This window comes from Artemia franciscana, chromosome 9 (genome assembly GCF_032884065.1).
Source record: "Artemia franciscana chromosome 9, ASM3288406v1, whole genome shotgun sequence".
NCBI classification, from domain to species: domain Eukaryota; kingdom Metazoa; phylum Arthropoda; class Branchiopoda; order Anostraca; family Artemiidae; genus Artemia; species Artemia franciscana.
In genome coordinates, this window is record NC_088871.1 from 26,247,606 (window position 1) to 26,264,682 (window position 17,077).

The following is a 17,077-nucleotide window of genomic DNA, read 5'->3' on the forward strand; positions in this document are numbered from 1 at the left end:
TCCCCCTGGAAATGTTTGTCTGACTCGTAAAAACTTAAAAAAAACGAATATAAATAAATTTTTGATGCGTTTTTCACAATTCTCTCCCCCCAAAAAATCCGTTTGTACCCCCCTCCCCCCCAAAAAAACAACAACAAAATGAATACACTCCTGATTAATGCTTACCTTAATTCCGTTATTTTAGAGTTTCGTTTACTAGTGGGTCTTGTCTTTCCTTATTTATTCGTTACCTACCACGATCAGTTTGATTTTTTTTTTTTGCGTGAATAAAAGTTTTCATTTTGAGATTATTTTGAGAATTATTTCCTTTTTATTTAGGGTAGTTTTCAATATACACTAAATGCACACTGTGGTGATTTAACTATTACCTACGACACAAATTCCTTCCTAGACTTTCCACTTTCCGCTCTTTGTGGAACAAGTTGATTGGAACTGAAAAACGTTAGAAATCTAAGACACGAGGCAAATGCTTTCAAGTAGGATTGAAGTTCAAATTTATTTTAATTTACCATTTATCCTTGAAGTTTAATAACATGCTGGTCTTTACGAGCTTAAGCAATTATTTTTCATACAGAAAAAAAAATATACCATAAATACTAAACTAATACCTTTACATGAAGGCTCTTCTCCTATCCACATTTTATCATTACCACATCGACGAGTTGGATTTCCCATTAGTTGGAATCCGTATTTGCATTCATAAGAGACGACTGAGTTGTATGAAACAGCTGTAAAAATTGCCCGACCATTCTCTGGACTTCCAGGCATGGGACACTGAACAGCTGAAACAAAATAGGTTGTTAGCCAAAGTCAAATCTTTGTGTCCATGGTTAATGTATCCCTGCTTCTTTCATATATTTACTTTAGTAGCGACATGAAGCCTATAAGTGACTGACATTAGTGATTCCATTCAGAGGAATAGAAAATGCGAGAGATCAAATGTAGTTTTCATATTTTTGTCTCGTGTGTTCCTTAGGTGTTTTTACTGCTTTACAATGAAAATAATTTATACCGAATAATTGGTTCGATTGGAATACTATTAAAAATCATTTGGTCCTTAGCAGAAGCGTGCAAAGTATAAAAAAGAAATATTTGACTCCAAAGAATGTTCAAGATTTAATTTTAAAGGAAACTTCAAAAAAAGAAACAAAAATAATAAAACACAAATAGCGAGACAAAAATAGTTTTCTGTCAATTTTTTTTAATATTGGGAGAATTAATGGTACCCCACAATTAAGGTTTTCGTTTCTAGTCCCCTCAAAAAATTGGCAAGAATCACTTAATATCAAAAAGCAACCCTACATTTTCAATTTTATATTTTTCATTCCACCCTACTGGTCATGCAACCAGTCTTATAATTCATGAGCATAGACACGCATTATAAATCAGTGTCATATTTTGTGAGAGATTGAAACTCTCAAAACTTTTGAGAGTGGATTTCTTAATTAGATTGTAAAACTTTAGAACTCAAAAAATCTGTTAGCACAGATTTTTTAACTGCTCTTAATATTAGAAGCTTAAGCACCAACAATCTTGTGAAATATTCATAAATAAAAAGTTCACGATGATCTTTTCCTTTTTTTTCTGAATTTCCATCCTTATCAAGGAGTTCCCCTAGTTGTTGAAAGTTCCAAACAAGTTTTGTAAAACAACTATTTTCCCCAGATACAACTAAGCATTAAACACACGTCAAACCTCATTGAATATAGATGCAGTTAAGTCCTATGCTTCTACATCTTTTCAGAGTAGAGACTAAATTGCTCTTTTCGAAAAATCAGCACCTATTCTATTAATTTTAAGTTAATATTTGAATATGAAAGAATACAGCCATAGGTCCATATTTATTATTAAGAAGTTTCATCGGGTATTTCTGACGTATCTAAATATTTTGGAATCATATCAATTTCATCTTGAAATAGGTTCACAGTTTACTTCCGTTTTCGCAAAGTAGCTTTCACAGTCCAGGAAGATGCTTAATTTTAAATTTTATTCTAAAATCTATTGTATCAAATGTAACTTGACTGTGTTCTCGAAGTATAGCTAACCACCGATACGCTAGAAAAAGAAATGAACAGTTTTTCTTTTATTTGTTTATTTTTAAACTTCGTTTTTGAATAAAATAAAACCATTCTGCATAAGATTTATGGCAGGTACACAAAAACTATTTGCAAGCAACGTTTGGTTGGAATCTAAGAGAATTTGATACCTTCAAGGATCACTATTTCTCGTCCATTATAAACTGTTTTAGTATTTGATCGTGATACTTTTTAGAATTGATTGGGCGGTCTTGCCATAACTTGTGGAACTAGGATTAAAGATCGGAATAAACGACTGGAAACTAAAAGCCAACACATAATTACCCAGGAATTTTTGAAAAATCTTTGAACTTCACCCGTGTTATTCCTGAGACAGAGAATTTCCGATTTAATGAAACTTACATTATTAGAAAATATTTATATTGTTTTTTTTTTTCGATTTAACGAAGCAGAAGTTTATTTCTAAGGTTCAGAAAAGTACAGTCCTTTAAAATATTCCAGCATACCTACTTGGGAAATATTAAAAATTAACTCAAAGGAAATATCATCTGAGTAATTTGACAGCAATATAAGTTCCCTGTTATGCTCACCGCCTTGTTTGAAAATAGTACTGGCACATGATGCATATTATTTATGTTGTGCGTACGTTGAATAAACAACGATTTTTATGGCACTTGGTATTAACCAAGTGACATATAGCAATCGCCAATTCTGTCGGTCTGTCTGTCTGTCAGTCTGTCAGTCTGTCGGTCCCGGTTTTGCTACTTTAGGCACTTCCAGGTAAGCTAGGACGATGAAATTTGGCAAGCGTATCAGGGACCGGACCAAATTAAATTAGAAATAGTCGTTTTCCCGATTTGACTATCTGGGGGGAGTGGGGGCCGGTTAATTCGCTAAAAATAGAAACATGAAGTATTTTTAACTTATGAGCAGGTAATTGGATCTTAATGAAATTTGATGTTTGGAATGATATTGTGTCTCAGAGCTCTTATTTTAAATCCCGACCGGATCTGATGACATTGGGGGGAGTCGGAGGGGGAAAACCTAAAGTCCCGGTTTTGCTACTTTAGGCACTTCCAGGTAAGCTAGGACGATGAAATTTGGCAAGCGTATCAGGGACCGGACCAAATTAAATTAGAAATAGTCGTTTTCCCGATTTGACCATCTGGGGGGGGGGAGTAGGGGCCGGTTAATTCGGAAATAATAGAAAATATGAAGTATTTTTAACTTATGAGCGGGTGATTGGATCTTAATGAAATTTGATGTTTGGAATGATATTGTGTCTCAGAGCTCTTATTTTAAATACCAACTGGATCTGATGACATTGGGGGGAGTTGGAGGGGGGAACCTAAAATCTTGGAAAACACTTAGAGTGGAGGGATAGGGATGAAACCTGATGGGAAAAATAAGCGCAAGTCCCAGATACATGATTGACATAATCGGAACTGATTTGCTCTCTTTGTGATAGTTGGGGGGAGGGGAGTAATTCTTAAAAATTAGAAAAAATGAGGTATTTTCAACTTACGAACGGGTGATCGGATCTCAATGAAATTTGAATTTTAGAAGGATATCGTGTCTTAGAGCTCTTATTTTAAATCCCGACCGGATCTGGTGACGGGGGCGGGGAGTTGGGAGGGGGAAACCTAAAACTTGGAAAACAATTAGAGTGGAGGGATCGGGATGAAACTTGGTGGGAAAAATAAGGACAAGTCCTAGATACATAATTGACATAACCGGAATGGATCCTCTCTGTTTTGGGGAGTTGGGGGGGGGCTAGGGTTAATTGTGAAAAAATAGAAAAAATGAGGTATTTGTAACTTACGAAGGAGTGATCGGATCTCAATGAAATTTGGAAGGATATCGTGTCTCAGAGCTCTTATTTTAAATCCCGACTGGATCTGGTGACATTGGGGGAATTGAGGGGGAGGGCCTAAAATCTTGGAAAACGCTTAGAGTGGAGGGATCGGGATGAAAATTGGTGGGAAAAATAAGCACAAGTCCTAGATACGTGATTGACATAACCGCAACGGATCCGTTCTCTTTGGGGGAGTTAGGGAAATATGAGGTGTTTTTAACTTACGAAGGAGTGATCGGATCTTAATGAAATTTGAAGTTTGGAAGTATATCGTGTCTCAGAGCTCTTATTTTTAATCCTGATTGGATCCGGTGACATTGGGGGGAATTGAGGGGGGACCTAAAATTTTGAAAACACTTAGAGTGGAGGGATCGGGATGAAACTTGGTGGGAAAAATAAGCACAAGTCCTAGATACGTGATTGACATAACCGAGACGGATCCGCTCTCTTTGGGGGAGCGGGGGCGAGGGTTAATTCTGAAAGATTAGGAAAATGAGGTATTTTTAACTTACGAGTTAAGAAGGAAACATGTTTGAGAAGGAAGCATGATAAGAATACAATATGCATAACAATTGTAGCAAACAGATTTTGCATGGAACTCCCTATATTTTACCCCCCCCCCTTAATGTATAAATATACAGTCGAAATTATATATTTCCCCTCTATTCTCCCAATGCGTCTCTCTTGTTTCATACCTTGTACTTATTAATTGAATTAACTGTTTAAAAGAAGAACTGGAAAACAAGTGATGGGTGACAGAGTGCATTGGTTTTATATAATTTGGATTATATATTTGCTTTTTAGGGGAAGGTGGGTTGGCGGTAAAGTATAGGGGGGATCCATGCAAAAGGTGTAAGCTACAGCTATTGTGCGTATTATGAAATGTTTTCTTACCATGTTTCCTTCTCTAGGCTTATACCTCTAAGCTGTAACTATTGCTGACGAAATTGGAATTCCCTAAGAAGCAAAGTCCTGCGGATGTAACTGTTCCAGTCATCACAGTAAAGGGAAAATATTTTTACACTGTGACAGTCATCAATGATGATTTTACATTCGTGAACTTAGCCATTGACTTTTAATTAGTTCCCATGTCCTTTGAGCACAGACAACGCGGACCCCAGTTATTGCTCACCTGTTTCAAAGGCCGCCTTTTCAAATGCGCAATTTAAATACGCATTTAAAACGTTTTCCATGAATTTGATAAGCAGGTCATTCAAAGAATCTATGTCAAAAGATAAGGATAAAATTGTAACTGAAATGTATGAAAAAATTCCTACCTATAAAGAACGGTATCGCTAAATCAAAAGGGCAAGGTAATCATTTATGATATTATTCTAAAGTCGGGTGTTGAATATTTCGATAGACTCAAAGGACTGCAGGTACATACACAGGCTCTTGGTTCGTTTTTTAGGGGGGGTGATAAACTTAAAAAACAACGAAAATTGGTTCTATTAGTCTGTGGCCTTTTGAAAGAAAATTACTGGTACTTATGTATTATACCTAACACACTCAAGAACTTATGAATGGGTGATGGGATCTTAATGAAATTTGATGTTTGGAATGATATTGTGTCTCAGAGCTCTTATTTTAAATCCTGACCGGATCTGATGAAATTGGGGGAGCTGGAGGGGGGGGAGAAACCTAAAATCTTGGAAAACACTTAGAGTGGAGGGATCGGGATGAAACTTGATGGTAAAAATAAGCACAAGTCCCAGATACATGATTGACATAATCGGAACGGATTCGCTCTCTTTGGGGTAGTTGGGGGGGGGGGGGGGGGTTAGGGGGTAATTCTGAAAAATTAGAAAAAATGAGGTATTTTTAACTTACGAACGGGTGATCGGATCTCAATGAAATTTGATGTTTAGAAGGATATCGTGTCTTAGAGCTTTTATTTTAAATCCCGACAAGATCTGGTGACATTGAGGAGGGGGAGTTGGGAGGGGGAAACCTAAAACTTGGAAAACACTTAGAGTGGAGGGATCGGGATGAAACTTGGTGGGAAAAATAAACACAAGTGCTAGATACATGATTGACATAAACGGAACGGATCCGCTCTCTTTGGGATAGTTGGGGGGGGGGTATTTCTGAAAAATTAGAAAAAATGAGGTATTTTTAACTTATGAACAGGTGATAGGATTTCAATGAAATTTGATATTTAGAAGGATGTCGTGAAACTTGAAAAACACTTAGAGTGGAGGGATCGGGATGAAACTTGGTGGAAAAAATACTCACGAGTCCTAGATACATGATTGACATAACCGAAACGGATCCGCTCTCTTTGGGGTAGTTGGGGGAGGGGCTAGTTCTGAAAAATTAGAAAAAATGAGGTATTTTTAACTTACGAACGGGTTATCGGATCTCAATGAAATTTGATATTTAGAAGGATATCGTGTCTCAAAGCTCTTATTTTAAATTCTGACTGGAGCTGGTGACGTTCTTATTTTAAATTCCGACCAGATCCTGTGACGTTGGGGGGAGTTGGAGGGGGAAACTGGAATTCTTGGAAAACGTGAAAATTGGGGTATTTTTATCTTACGAATAGATGATCGGATCTTAATGAAATTTGATTTTTAGAAAGAATTCAGGCCTCAGAGCTCTTATTTCAAATCCCGATCAGATCGTTTGACATTGGGGAGAGTTGGAGGGGGAAATCTTGGAAAAACACTTGGAGTGTAGGAATCGGGATGAAGCTTGGTGGATAGAATAGACAAATGTCCTTGATACGTGATTGACAGAATCGTACTGGATTCGCTCTGTTTGGGGGAGTTGGGGAGAGGGGTTCAGTGATTTGGCGAGTTTGGAGCTTCTGGACGTGCTAGGACGATGAAAATTGATAGGCGTGTCAGGGAGCTGCACAATTTGACTTGATGAAGTCGTTTTCCCAGATTCGACCATCTGGGGGGCTAAAGGGAGAGGAAAAATTAGAAAAAAATTAGGTATTTATAACTTACGAGTGGGTGATCGGATCTTAATGAATTTTGATATTTAGAAGGACATCGTGACTCAGAGCTTTTTTTGACAATCCTGACCGGCATTAAGCCTCTTATTTTCCTTTTTAAATCAATCTATTGATTCATAGAATTTTGTTAGAGCTCATACCATATGATCTCTTGGCTCTTAGCTCTTCTCGCCTCGTCACAAGTGCCATACGAGCTCTTAGCTCTTGTTTTTTTAGCAGTTATCAAGAGGCTAGGCGTTTTTTTTTTTTTTAACTAACTTCTCGCTAGCTTTTTGACTCGAAGAAAATAATCTCTGAAGGGGTTACAAGAGCAAAACCCTCTAATGGAAAAAAAATCACTTTCTTCAGAAATTTAGTTTTAATTTTAGCTATTTTTAGCATTAAGTAGTACTTAAATAAAGATTGTACGAAGAAAAAAGATGAGATTAGGCTGGAAAGAAAATATAAAATAAACGAGAGGTGCTTAGATTAAAGCAGGGATGTGCGCAAATTTTAGCACTTGCTAGTAAGATTCTCTTTCACTAGTATTTAAATAAAAATTCAACTCATAAGAAAAGCAAAATTAGGTTGAAAAGAAAAGATAAAATACATGGCAGGTAATTATACTGTGGCAGGGGATGTTTACAGATCTTTCACTCTTTGTGTTAGTTTTAGCTGCCACTAGTATTTAAATAAAAATTGGAAGGAAAACTAAATAGCCCCGAAAGAAACTGTAAATATTATTTTAATCAAATAAAAGGGACGTAGGGAATGGACAAGGGCTGCAATTGGGAGGGAAAATCATTGGTAAAGTATTCATATTCTTATTATTGAAGCATAAAATTGAGTTTTTTAATTATTGGGGAAACAATTTTACACGCTCTCTGTACGAGATTTTTATGCGGTAAAATAGAATATGATTTTCTTAGCAAGTCCAAAATCACTTATTGCATCATAAAACAAAATTTTTATAAAGAAAAAACCATGCGTTTTTTTCTTTGTTTTTATTTTTTGCACATATTGGGTGGGTTTTGTGCACGTGTCGGCTGGTTCATTTGATGGTGCAGGTGGGCTAAGAACCGGACATAGGAAATGTACTTGCAACTGATAGGGTCCTAAAGCTTTGTTATATACTAACAAGGTCTTATGATATGAAATGCAATTTGGTGAGAGCATACCTCTAATGAATCTCTCACCTTCTCAACCTCATCTTACTCATGCTTTGCGATTCCGAACCCAAACAATTTCCCTTCATACAAATCTACTTTAAGAGTCACTCATCTCACTATGTCTTATCACCTATTCGTTCTTTTTTCGTTTGTGCGATAGAAAGGCAATAATTGACTCATACAGACTTCCAATCCACATAACCCATCATCTGCACTTACTGTAAATCTTATGCCACAGGTACGACGTACAGGCGCAATCGTCTGCTTCAAAAACACGATTCTATTTTGCTACCATCTGCCTCTACATTTTACTCACCTTACCCATAATATGTTATGTCTATATTTTATAAGCGGATATGACATCTGACCTTATTTATCATTTTTTATTTCTCTAATGATCGTAGTTAGCGTTCATTATTAAGTGCTACGATTGCTAATTAAAAAAACCTAATGCGAATACAAATAAATTCAGCAAATTTCTTCATTTTGTCAATCATCAGGTCTTGATATGGGTCTTAATTCAATCAAATGTGTGTGACCAAATGACCAGTTTATCATTTTACAATAACAAATATTTTTCTCTTTCTTTCAGCTTAATCCTAGACAAATCCAAATGCGCTAGATGGTAAAAGTGAAGCATCGGATCATCTTCTCATCAGCCTCGCTGGCTATTGAATATTATGGCTTGTTCAATGGCGGGCTTTGCCATTGAATAAAGTTGCAACCGTCAACCCCTTGAAACTTTCAAAATGATATGCCGCAAGAAGAATTCCTTCTTCAATAAAAATAACAAGTTCCTTAAAACGTGTATCAAAATACGCTGTTTCTGCTTAAAATCAAACTTCTCTGTTTACTGATACCCATTCAATATTACGACATCAGAAAATACAACAAAGATAAAAGCTAATTCTGTGTCACTTCACCCCATAAGGTAAAACCTATCCCAATCTGTCTTATTATTTCAATAATATGCATGTATAAGCTAACGATGTGTATCATTGCTTCGAAGCTTATGATTTTTAATTTATTCCTGTTGTATTTGGTGGCAGAAACAATTTGGTTCCATATTTATAATTGAGACAGGAAAACTTTACTAGTAATTGGCAAACGACCTAACCATGCTGTATTATTACTTATAACAGTTGCGTACCCTGTTACCTCACTTCTAATATTTCCCTATTCTCAAATTTATCAGAAACGAGTGAAGGTAAGTCGATTAACACAAGCACGTAATGTCTCGCCCTTAAATATTAATGATTTTCTATAGCAGTCATGCTTCGAGATTCGGATGGAAACGAATACTTTTTAACCTCAATTATATGTCAAAAACCAATAATAGGTACTTAACCACAAGTACCTAACCTTTTCCTTTCTGAAGATGAACGTCTTTTACGACTTTTACTGTGTAGTCGCTCTCTGTGGCAAAAGAAACAATACTCTTCAGCCTCAAAAGCAAATCATAAACTAATACCACCTGCTGACTACACAAATTTTAAAGCTCCCCATCACCAAAGATGAATTCGTTTTAACAGCTTATTATCACTTCTAGGCCTCACTTTTTTTTAACATGTGGCATATGTTAACACTAAAGTTGGTAATGCCTTGGAACTATCTAACCTGTGTACCCCGTTAATTTTCCAACAAAAAAGAAAACTGATGACTAGTAATTTCGTTAGTAATATGGAATTTTATGTGTAAATATAACTTTTAAAACGTAAACTGATAAATTATAATTAATACGTTTAGGTTTCAGGAACTCACAAAAAGAAATTCAAGGCTTTTGCAAATGAGGGATTGGCAATCCTATGGCAATCTTATTTTTTGCAATTCATGTGAAAATAATAAGAATTGGGTTTTTTGTTCTTATGATATGCTCTGAATAGTGAGTTTTTTGGTCTTCAAATGAAAAAATCAAAATATAATCAAATTCAAGGGGAAAAAACATTCAATTTCTTAGAAAAAAGACATTTGTGACTTTCAATTTAGTTCTATTGTTTTAAATGGATCAAGGGACTGTATCTAGGTTAGTTGCTATTAGGTTAGAGCCTCAGAAAGTTTAGGTTTGGCAACCTGAGAGGGCTAGATTGAGGGATGGTCTTACAGTTGCCCTATCTGTGGAGAGGTGGATGAGTCTTTGCATCATTTTTTAAGGTAATGTAAGGAATCGTTGAAATTAAGCCTGCAAATATTTGATAGGGAGGTCAGGGGGGTGAGATTAAATTTTTTAAATCTTGAAAATTAGGTGTTACTTTATTGGAAAGTTCGTCCTGGAAAGTTCATGAGGCATCGCGATGATTTTCTTAAATAATCAGTATTAGAGTTTTTTTTTAGTTTAAGTTTTATTGTTGTAATTTTCTCGCTTGTTTTGCGCATGTCAACATGGCCCAATAGGGCTTTCGTGTGAATAAATCTATCTATCTATTTCGTCCCACATTTTCCTTTTAATTTCCTTTCCGTATAAAGTATAGATAATTGATGCCAAAATAAAGCTTTGAAAACGGATATTATTAGTTCTTGAAGCAACCTATTTAGTATTCAATAGGGCAAAAATAAAGCTAAAGCCTTTTTGGGGTAACTGGGGAGGGCAGCTCTGTCCTTACTTCTGGTAAACCGTTCTTGATTTAAACTTTACTTGGTTTCCATTTTCACTGTGATTGTTTTAGGTCTCAGCATTCATAATGGCTTCTGTTAGTTTTAAGATTTGACTTATTTATTCATTTTAATTTCTTATCATTTTATTTTGTTTATTCATGAATAGTAAGTTTGTGTGCCTTAAGTTTTGCTTAGTATATGACTTCAGTTTGACTAATTTTATGTTTCTATTTTCCTCCTTCTTTTTCTTTGTAAAACTTTCTCAGAAAAACACTTTTTGAAAATCAATATCTTTAAAATCGTAATCACGCTCAATTCTAACTTTTTAAATTTAAATATAATTTTAATTAAATGGAGAGGGGCAGTTTGAGGATCACCATCTCGATCCAGGAAATTCTCAAATCATCTTGTAAGAAAATCAATTTATGTGAATAGGATTTCAAAGCAATACAAGCGCCAACAGTGCGCAAATAACTGAAAGCACTATGCGAAATACGGGCTTTCACTCATTGAGGTTATTATAAATTGTTGATACATACTTGATGTTTATAAATCCGCACACTCTTGTTATTTTGTCGTGGCTTATGATTTTAGTCTAACACCATTAACGATAGGCCTAAATCTAATAAGCCTATTAGGCCTAATCCCTTCTCTTTGCATATCACTAGTGTTAGGAAGATTAACTTGGTTTAATGAATAAGATTTTGGGGCAATGAAAACGACCTGAGTACTCCGTAATCAAACAGTTAGTGGTAAATAACTGTAGTAAGGAGCGACCCGGCTCAATAGTAAACGAAACTCTAAAAATGGAATTTTGATACTAAAAGATACATCAAAAGAATTGGATTATTGTGCTGATTTTAAATATATAAATTTTGTCAAATTTAATTTTACTCATCAAAAGTGAAGAGCCTGAGAAAATTAGCCTTATTTTGGAAAATAGGGGAAAACACCTCCTAAAAGTCATAGGATCTTAACGAAAATCACGCCATCACATTCAGCGTATCAGAGAACCCCGCTATAGAAGTCTCAAGCTCTTATCTAGAAAAATGTGGAACTTCGTATTTTTTGCCAGAAGACCAATCACGGGTGCGTGTTTATTTTTTTTTTTCCAGGGATGATCGTATCGACCAAGTGATCCTAGAATGTCGTGATAGGGCTCATTCTAACGGAAATTAAAACTTCTAGTCTCCTTTATGAGTGAGCAAAAAATTGGAGGTCACCTAGACCCCCTTCCACGCTTATTTTCTTCTCAAAGTCAACGAATCAAAATTTTGAGATAGCGATTTTGCTCAGCATAGTAAAAAAACATAATAACTATGTCTTGGGGGCTGACTAACTCCCCCACAGTCCCAAGGAGAGGGGCTGCAAGTTACAAACTTTGACCAGTGTTTACAAACAGTAATGGTTATTGGAATATGTACAGACGTTTTCAGGGGAATTTTTTGGTAAGGGGAGTTAAGGGGAGGGGGATACGCGGGAAGATCTTCCCTCGGAGGAATTTGTCATTGGGGAAGAGAAATTCCATGAAGGGGGCGCAGGATTTTCTAGTATTATTAAAAAAATGTAAGGTTTTTTCAACTGAAAGTAAGGAGCAGCATTAAAACTTGAAGGGAACAGAGATTACTACGCATATGAGGGGTTCATCTCCTCCTAAATACCTCGCTCTTTACGCTAAAGTATTTTTAATAGTTTCAACTATTTATTCTACGGCCTTTGTGATTCAGGGGTTATTCTTAAGGAATTGGGACAAAGTTAAAGCTTTAATGTAAAGAGCAATGTATAAACGAGGGGGCGAACCCCCTGGTATATATAATAAAAATTTACGAATATAGAAGTTCGTTACGTAAGTTAATTCGTAAGTTACGTATATTTTTTACTAATAAAACGTTCGTTAAAAATTAAAAGTTTTAGTTGCCTTTTTAAGTAACCGAAAAATTGGAGGGCAACTAGGCCTTTTCCCCCACCCCTTTTTCTCAAAATTGTCCGATCAAAACTAAGAAAAAGCCATTTAGCAAAAAAAAATAATAAGTAAATTTCGTTTTAATTATTCATGTGCGGGGAGCCAAAATCAAACATGCATCAATTCAAAAATGTTCAGAAATTAAATAGAAAAACATGTTTTTTTAACTGAAGTAAGGATTGATGTTTCAACTTAAAACGAACAGAAATTACTCCGTGTATGAAAGAGGCTGTTCCCTCCTCAACGCCCCGCTGTTTACGATAAAGTTGTTTACTGTTTTATAAAGTAAAATTGAGAGAAAGAGTCAAAGCTGGTACCTGGTATTTACCTGAGTACTCCGTAATATATACCAGGAACCAAGTTTTTTTTGCTCTATCTTCTTTTTGTTTTCCTTTTTCTGACTCTCTTCTTATAACTTATTTTTTCTAGTCATCTTTCCACAATTTATGTTAAGATTTTAAAACAAAGCGAAACAATTAAAATATAAAATAGTTGACTTCTAAAATGTCAACCAAAATGGTTTCCCATCGATATAATTTCTAAGCAGAATTTAACTTTGCAATAAATTACGTTAGGAATACAGTGATCGTCAGTGATTATAGAAGTTTCGCAATAAGTGAAATATATACGCAATAAGGAAGGCTTGGAAATTGCAGAGCGACTTTTTCTGTTTGTGAATGATTATGAAATTCACTGGATATCGGAGTACAGTGGGAAATAGACCAGGCAGATCCAACGTCCCATCGGGTCACTGACCACAAAGTGATTGCCACTGCTTGTGTGGATCTATCCCTATGTGACAAAAGTAAACTTCAATTAATTTTAAATAGCGAAAATGTCTGATTAACAGGAAACAAATCTGGATATTCTACAGCGTCTGAAAAATATAGAAAACCAGGCTGGGGGCCTTTCTAAGCTCGCGTCTATAGCGGAAGAACTGCAGATTACATTCTCCTAAATGAAGCAAAATGAGGCGTCGCAATCGAAAACCACGGAAGACATCCAGATAAAAAAAGGTAGGCGAATCGCAGAGGCACATAGAGAGGTTAGAAAAAGAATCAAAACAGTCCAACCTGATTTTTTGTAACTTACAAACCCCTAAAACCACCTAGAGGATCACTTGCGGAGGAAATCAGTGAGGTTATTTCTTGCTATTTGCCACAGATTGAGATCAGGAGATGGGACATAAATGACGCATTCCGCTTGAAGACTAAAAAACAAGGAGAAATCCGTCCAGTTTTAGTGAAGTTCACAACAAAATTTTTGGGAGATTTGATTTTGCGAAACTCAGTTCGCTATCAGAGTTGCGGTGTCTCACTAGCTCCGGACTATACACGGGCCGAGAGAATTTATAGCAATGCTCTGAAACCACTTTTACAGAAGGCAATCGAAGAGGACCGGGAGGTGAAATTCAGGGGCCCTCGTTTATTTGTGGACGGTGAATTGTTCACATACGACCATGAATCAGAAAAAGTTATGAAAAAAAATGAAGAAATAAAACACAAGAACTAGCGCGATCTCAAGAGCAAGAGTACACTGACTCTAACGCGGAAATCGAAAGCGAAGTGGGGGGGGGGATCAAATATCGGAGGTAAACTCGGATATTCATAGTGGTAGTTTTACACACGGCCAGGCTATTAGTCAGGCAGACGGTAAGAGACCCGAAGTAAGCGGAGTCATGAACAAACAAGGTTTAGAGGAGATAATCAGCCCCGAAGATCGTCAGAGGCAGGATTGTCGGAAGGTAACTCGTGACCCACCAAATCGAGGCTTTGGTCGAGAACCCCCATGCCACTCACTCAGAAATAGAAGAAGGAGCCCTTTCAACTTCGAGGAACAGGAAGTAGGCCGTTACAACAAATTCAGTTTATGACAAGGAATTCCAAGGCCTAATGAGTAAAAAAAACAACAGAGTCTAAATGCGTCTTTTTTAAGTGTGATGTAACATGTTCAATTGAGACATGGTCCCCGCCTTCGGAGGATCTGTTGGTTAAAGATTACACAGTTTTCCGTGCTGACCGGCAAATTTCCCGTAGCACGTGTTTTATTTATAGGAAAAGAAACTGGAAATTAACACAAAAAACAGAGGTGACGATTTCTTGGCGTAGACAATCAACAGGAAATAAAGATGTTGAGAGTTTTAATTTGAATGGTGAAGCTGTGAAGGTTGTGTCTGAGGCAACATACTTAGGATTCCATCGAACGGAAGATGGAGCAATCATATTTCGAAGACGGCAAATCGAGGAAAAGCAGCAATGGCAACAATGATCAGGAACAGTAATTTGACGGGAGTAGGTGACTTAAAGATACACAAAAATGTGTTCAGCTCAAAAATAAGGCCAATCCTCCATTATGGAGGAGAAGTGTGGGGCCGAGAAGTGGCAAATTTATTAGAAACTCTACAGCTACAATGTTATAAACGAATGCTAGGTCTGCACGCCACAACCCACACACTTTTCATCAAAGGAGATTTGGGACTTTTCTCCATGAGAAAACATAGACAGACCCAATTAATTATGTTTAGGCTAAAAATATGGCGAAGATTTTTATTCTAAATTAGGAATTCCAAAGAATCCCTGAGGTCATAGATGCAGGTGCGAGCAAACTGTCTCCCTCTTTATAGTGTTTGGGAAAAAAAAATGTTATCCGGAAATGCAGTATACTTGCCCGATTCGCGGTGATTTTAATGGGCTGGACCATTTTCTTTTCATGTGTCAGGGGTTAAAAGAGCTAAGAGGGAGCTTTCTGCCTCAACACCATACCATATTCCTCTTTCATAGGGTATTTCATTGAGCCTATGTTTGCCGCTTCAAGCACGAATCCTTAAAGCCGTCAATGGTTAGACCATTGCTCAAGTGGTAGTAACCATCCGCTTCACACATACCGACAATATACTCATTCTCATATGGGGTTCCCATCTAGCCCATGTCTACTCCACTTTTTGTAGTCAATTACAGACAGTTGAATTTTTTGTTTCTGGCCCAAATCCCTTGGCTTATAATTGCAAGTTCACTTGCATAAGAGTCAAGGCAGATTGCACGAGGCCCTTGTAGTCCTTGAATTGGACTCTTATTTCCATTCATATTCATTTCTTTGGCGGGGGCTAATCAGTTGTAAATAGATTGCCAAATTTGTCAATATACTGCTTCCCCCTTCCTCGACCGTGAATTAACCTGAGAGAGAACCTCCAACAGGTTGAACCCAACCCACCGTGAATTAACATGAGAGGGTTGACTCTAGTTCAGCATTGTCGAGTGATAGCCATGAGAGGAAAATTTTCAAGTAAGTCAACCCGTAGTCAACCTGCGTGTGTTCCCCAGCGAGAACCTCGCCAACAGGTAAGACTCTAGTTCGGCATTTGTGAAGGGACACACATGCACGGAAAGGGGTAGCATAAATGGGAGACAGTAACAACGGCAATCAAAGGGATAAAATTAACCCTTGACTGGGCTGCCCACTTAATTGAACAATCTGTCTTGGCTTTTTTCTACAATTGGCCAATGACGTTGACTTTTCCCACAACTATTCCACATTTTTTTTTAAATTCAAAAATTCTTAAATTCTTGGAACTTTGAAATCGAAGTCGAAAGTAAATAATAGTAGCAGTGGGAAATTTTTGTCCGGAATGGTCTTAATATTCGAAAGTCGAGTGTTACATGATTTAGTTTCTTTGTTATTGTATATGTATGTATACGGTCTAAAAAATGTCTTTAGATACAGTCATTCATTCATTCATTCATAATAAAATTTGCTTTGAAGTGAAAACATCGCTAAAAATGAGTTAGTGAAGCTTATTCTAATTCACTGAATTAATTTTAATGTTAGGAATATTTAAATTACCCAGGTAGACTTACTAACTTTACTTTATATTAGCTACTTACGGATGCAAGATGGAAGTTCCGTAGGAGTCCAAGAACCGTCTGCTTGACAATATCTATTTGAGCGTCCAACAAGATCATATCCTGGCTGACAAACATAAGTAATACGGCAACTAAAGGTGTAGCAGTCTCCTTCATGGGTCCCATGCAGAATATCTGGAGCAGAACCACAAGAAACAGCTGAGAAATAAAACAATGTTGAATCCACTTTTTCCAGAATATTAATTTATATCAAGTAAGTTTGTACTTTGCTTCGAAAGAAAGGCACAAATCTGACAGGTATTGCCAATCCCCATATATAACAATTCTACATTTACTTTTAGTCGAGTTAAAACAGATAAGAAAATAAAGCGACATCAGTTTCGTCAGCAATTTTTTGAAATTATTGATATTATTTAATTTTAACATAAATAAAAAAACAATCGAAGTATTTTTAAAGGTAATAGAACATATAAGAATTCTTTTAGGCCAAATATTGTGTTAGAACAAGTTTTATTTTTACTTGCAGTTAATTTTACGCTTATTTAATGATGTAAGAATTAACTCACATGAATCAACGGTCAGAGCACAAAAAATTAAACATACAAAGTCCTTTTGCTTTGGCCACTACCAAAGGAGAAGTATTAATTCCTTTGAAAAAAAG

At 36.3% G+C, this 17,077-nt stretch overlaps 1 protein-coding gene across 4 annotated transcripts in view; it reads right to left on the reverse strand.

Moving 5' to 3' along the window:
* The window catches only part of LOC136031204 (sushi, von Willebrand factor type A, EGF and pentraxin domain-containing protein 1-like), a 196,603-nt gene that overhangs the window by 111,671 nt on the left and 67,855 nt on the right, over positions 1-17,077 (reverse strand). For all 4 annotated transcript variants that reach the window (XM_065710568.1, XM_065710569.1, XM_065710571.1 and 1 more), the window contains exons 6-7: positions 16,438-16,614; positions 609-782 (exon numbers count right to left, since the gene is read on the reverse strand). In XM_065710568.1, the coding sequence (XP_065566640.1) occupies positions 609-782; positions 16,438-16,614 (351 nt within the window). The remainder of the gene's footprint in view (positions 1-608; positions 783-16,437; positions 16,615-17,077) is intronic.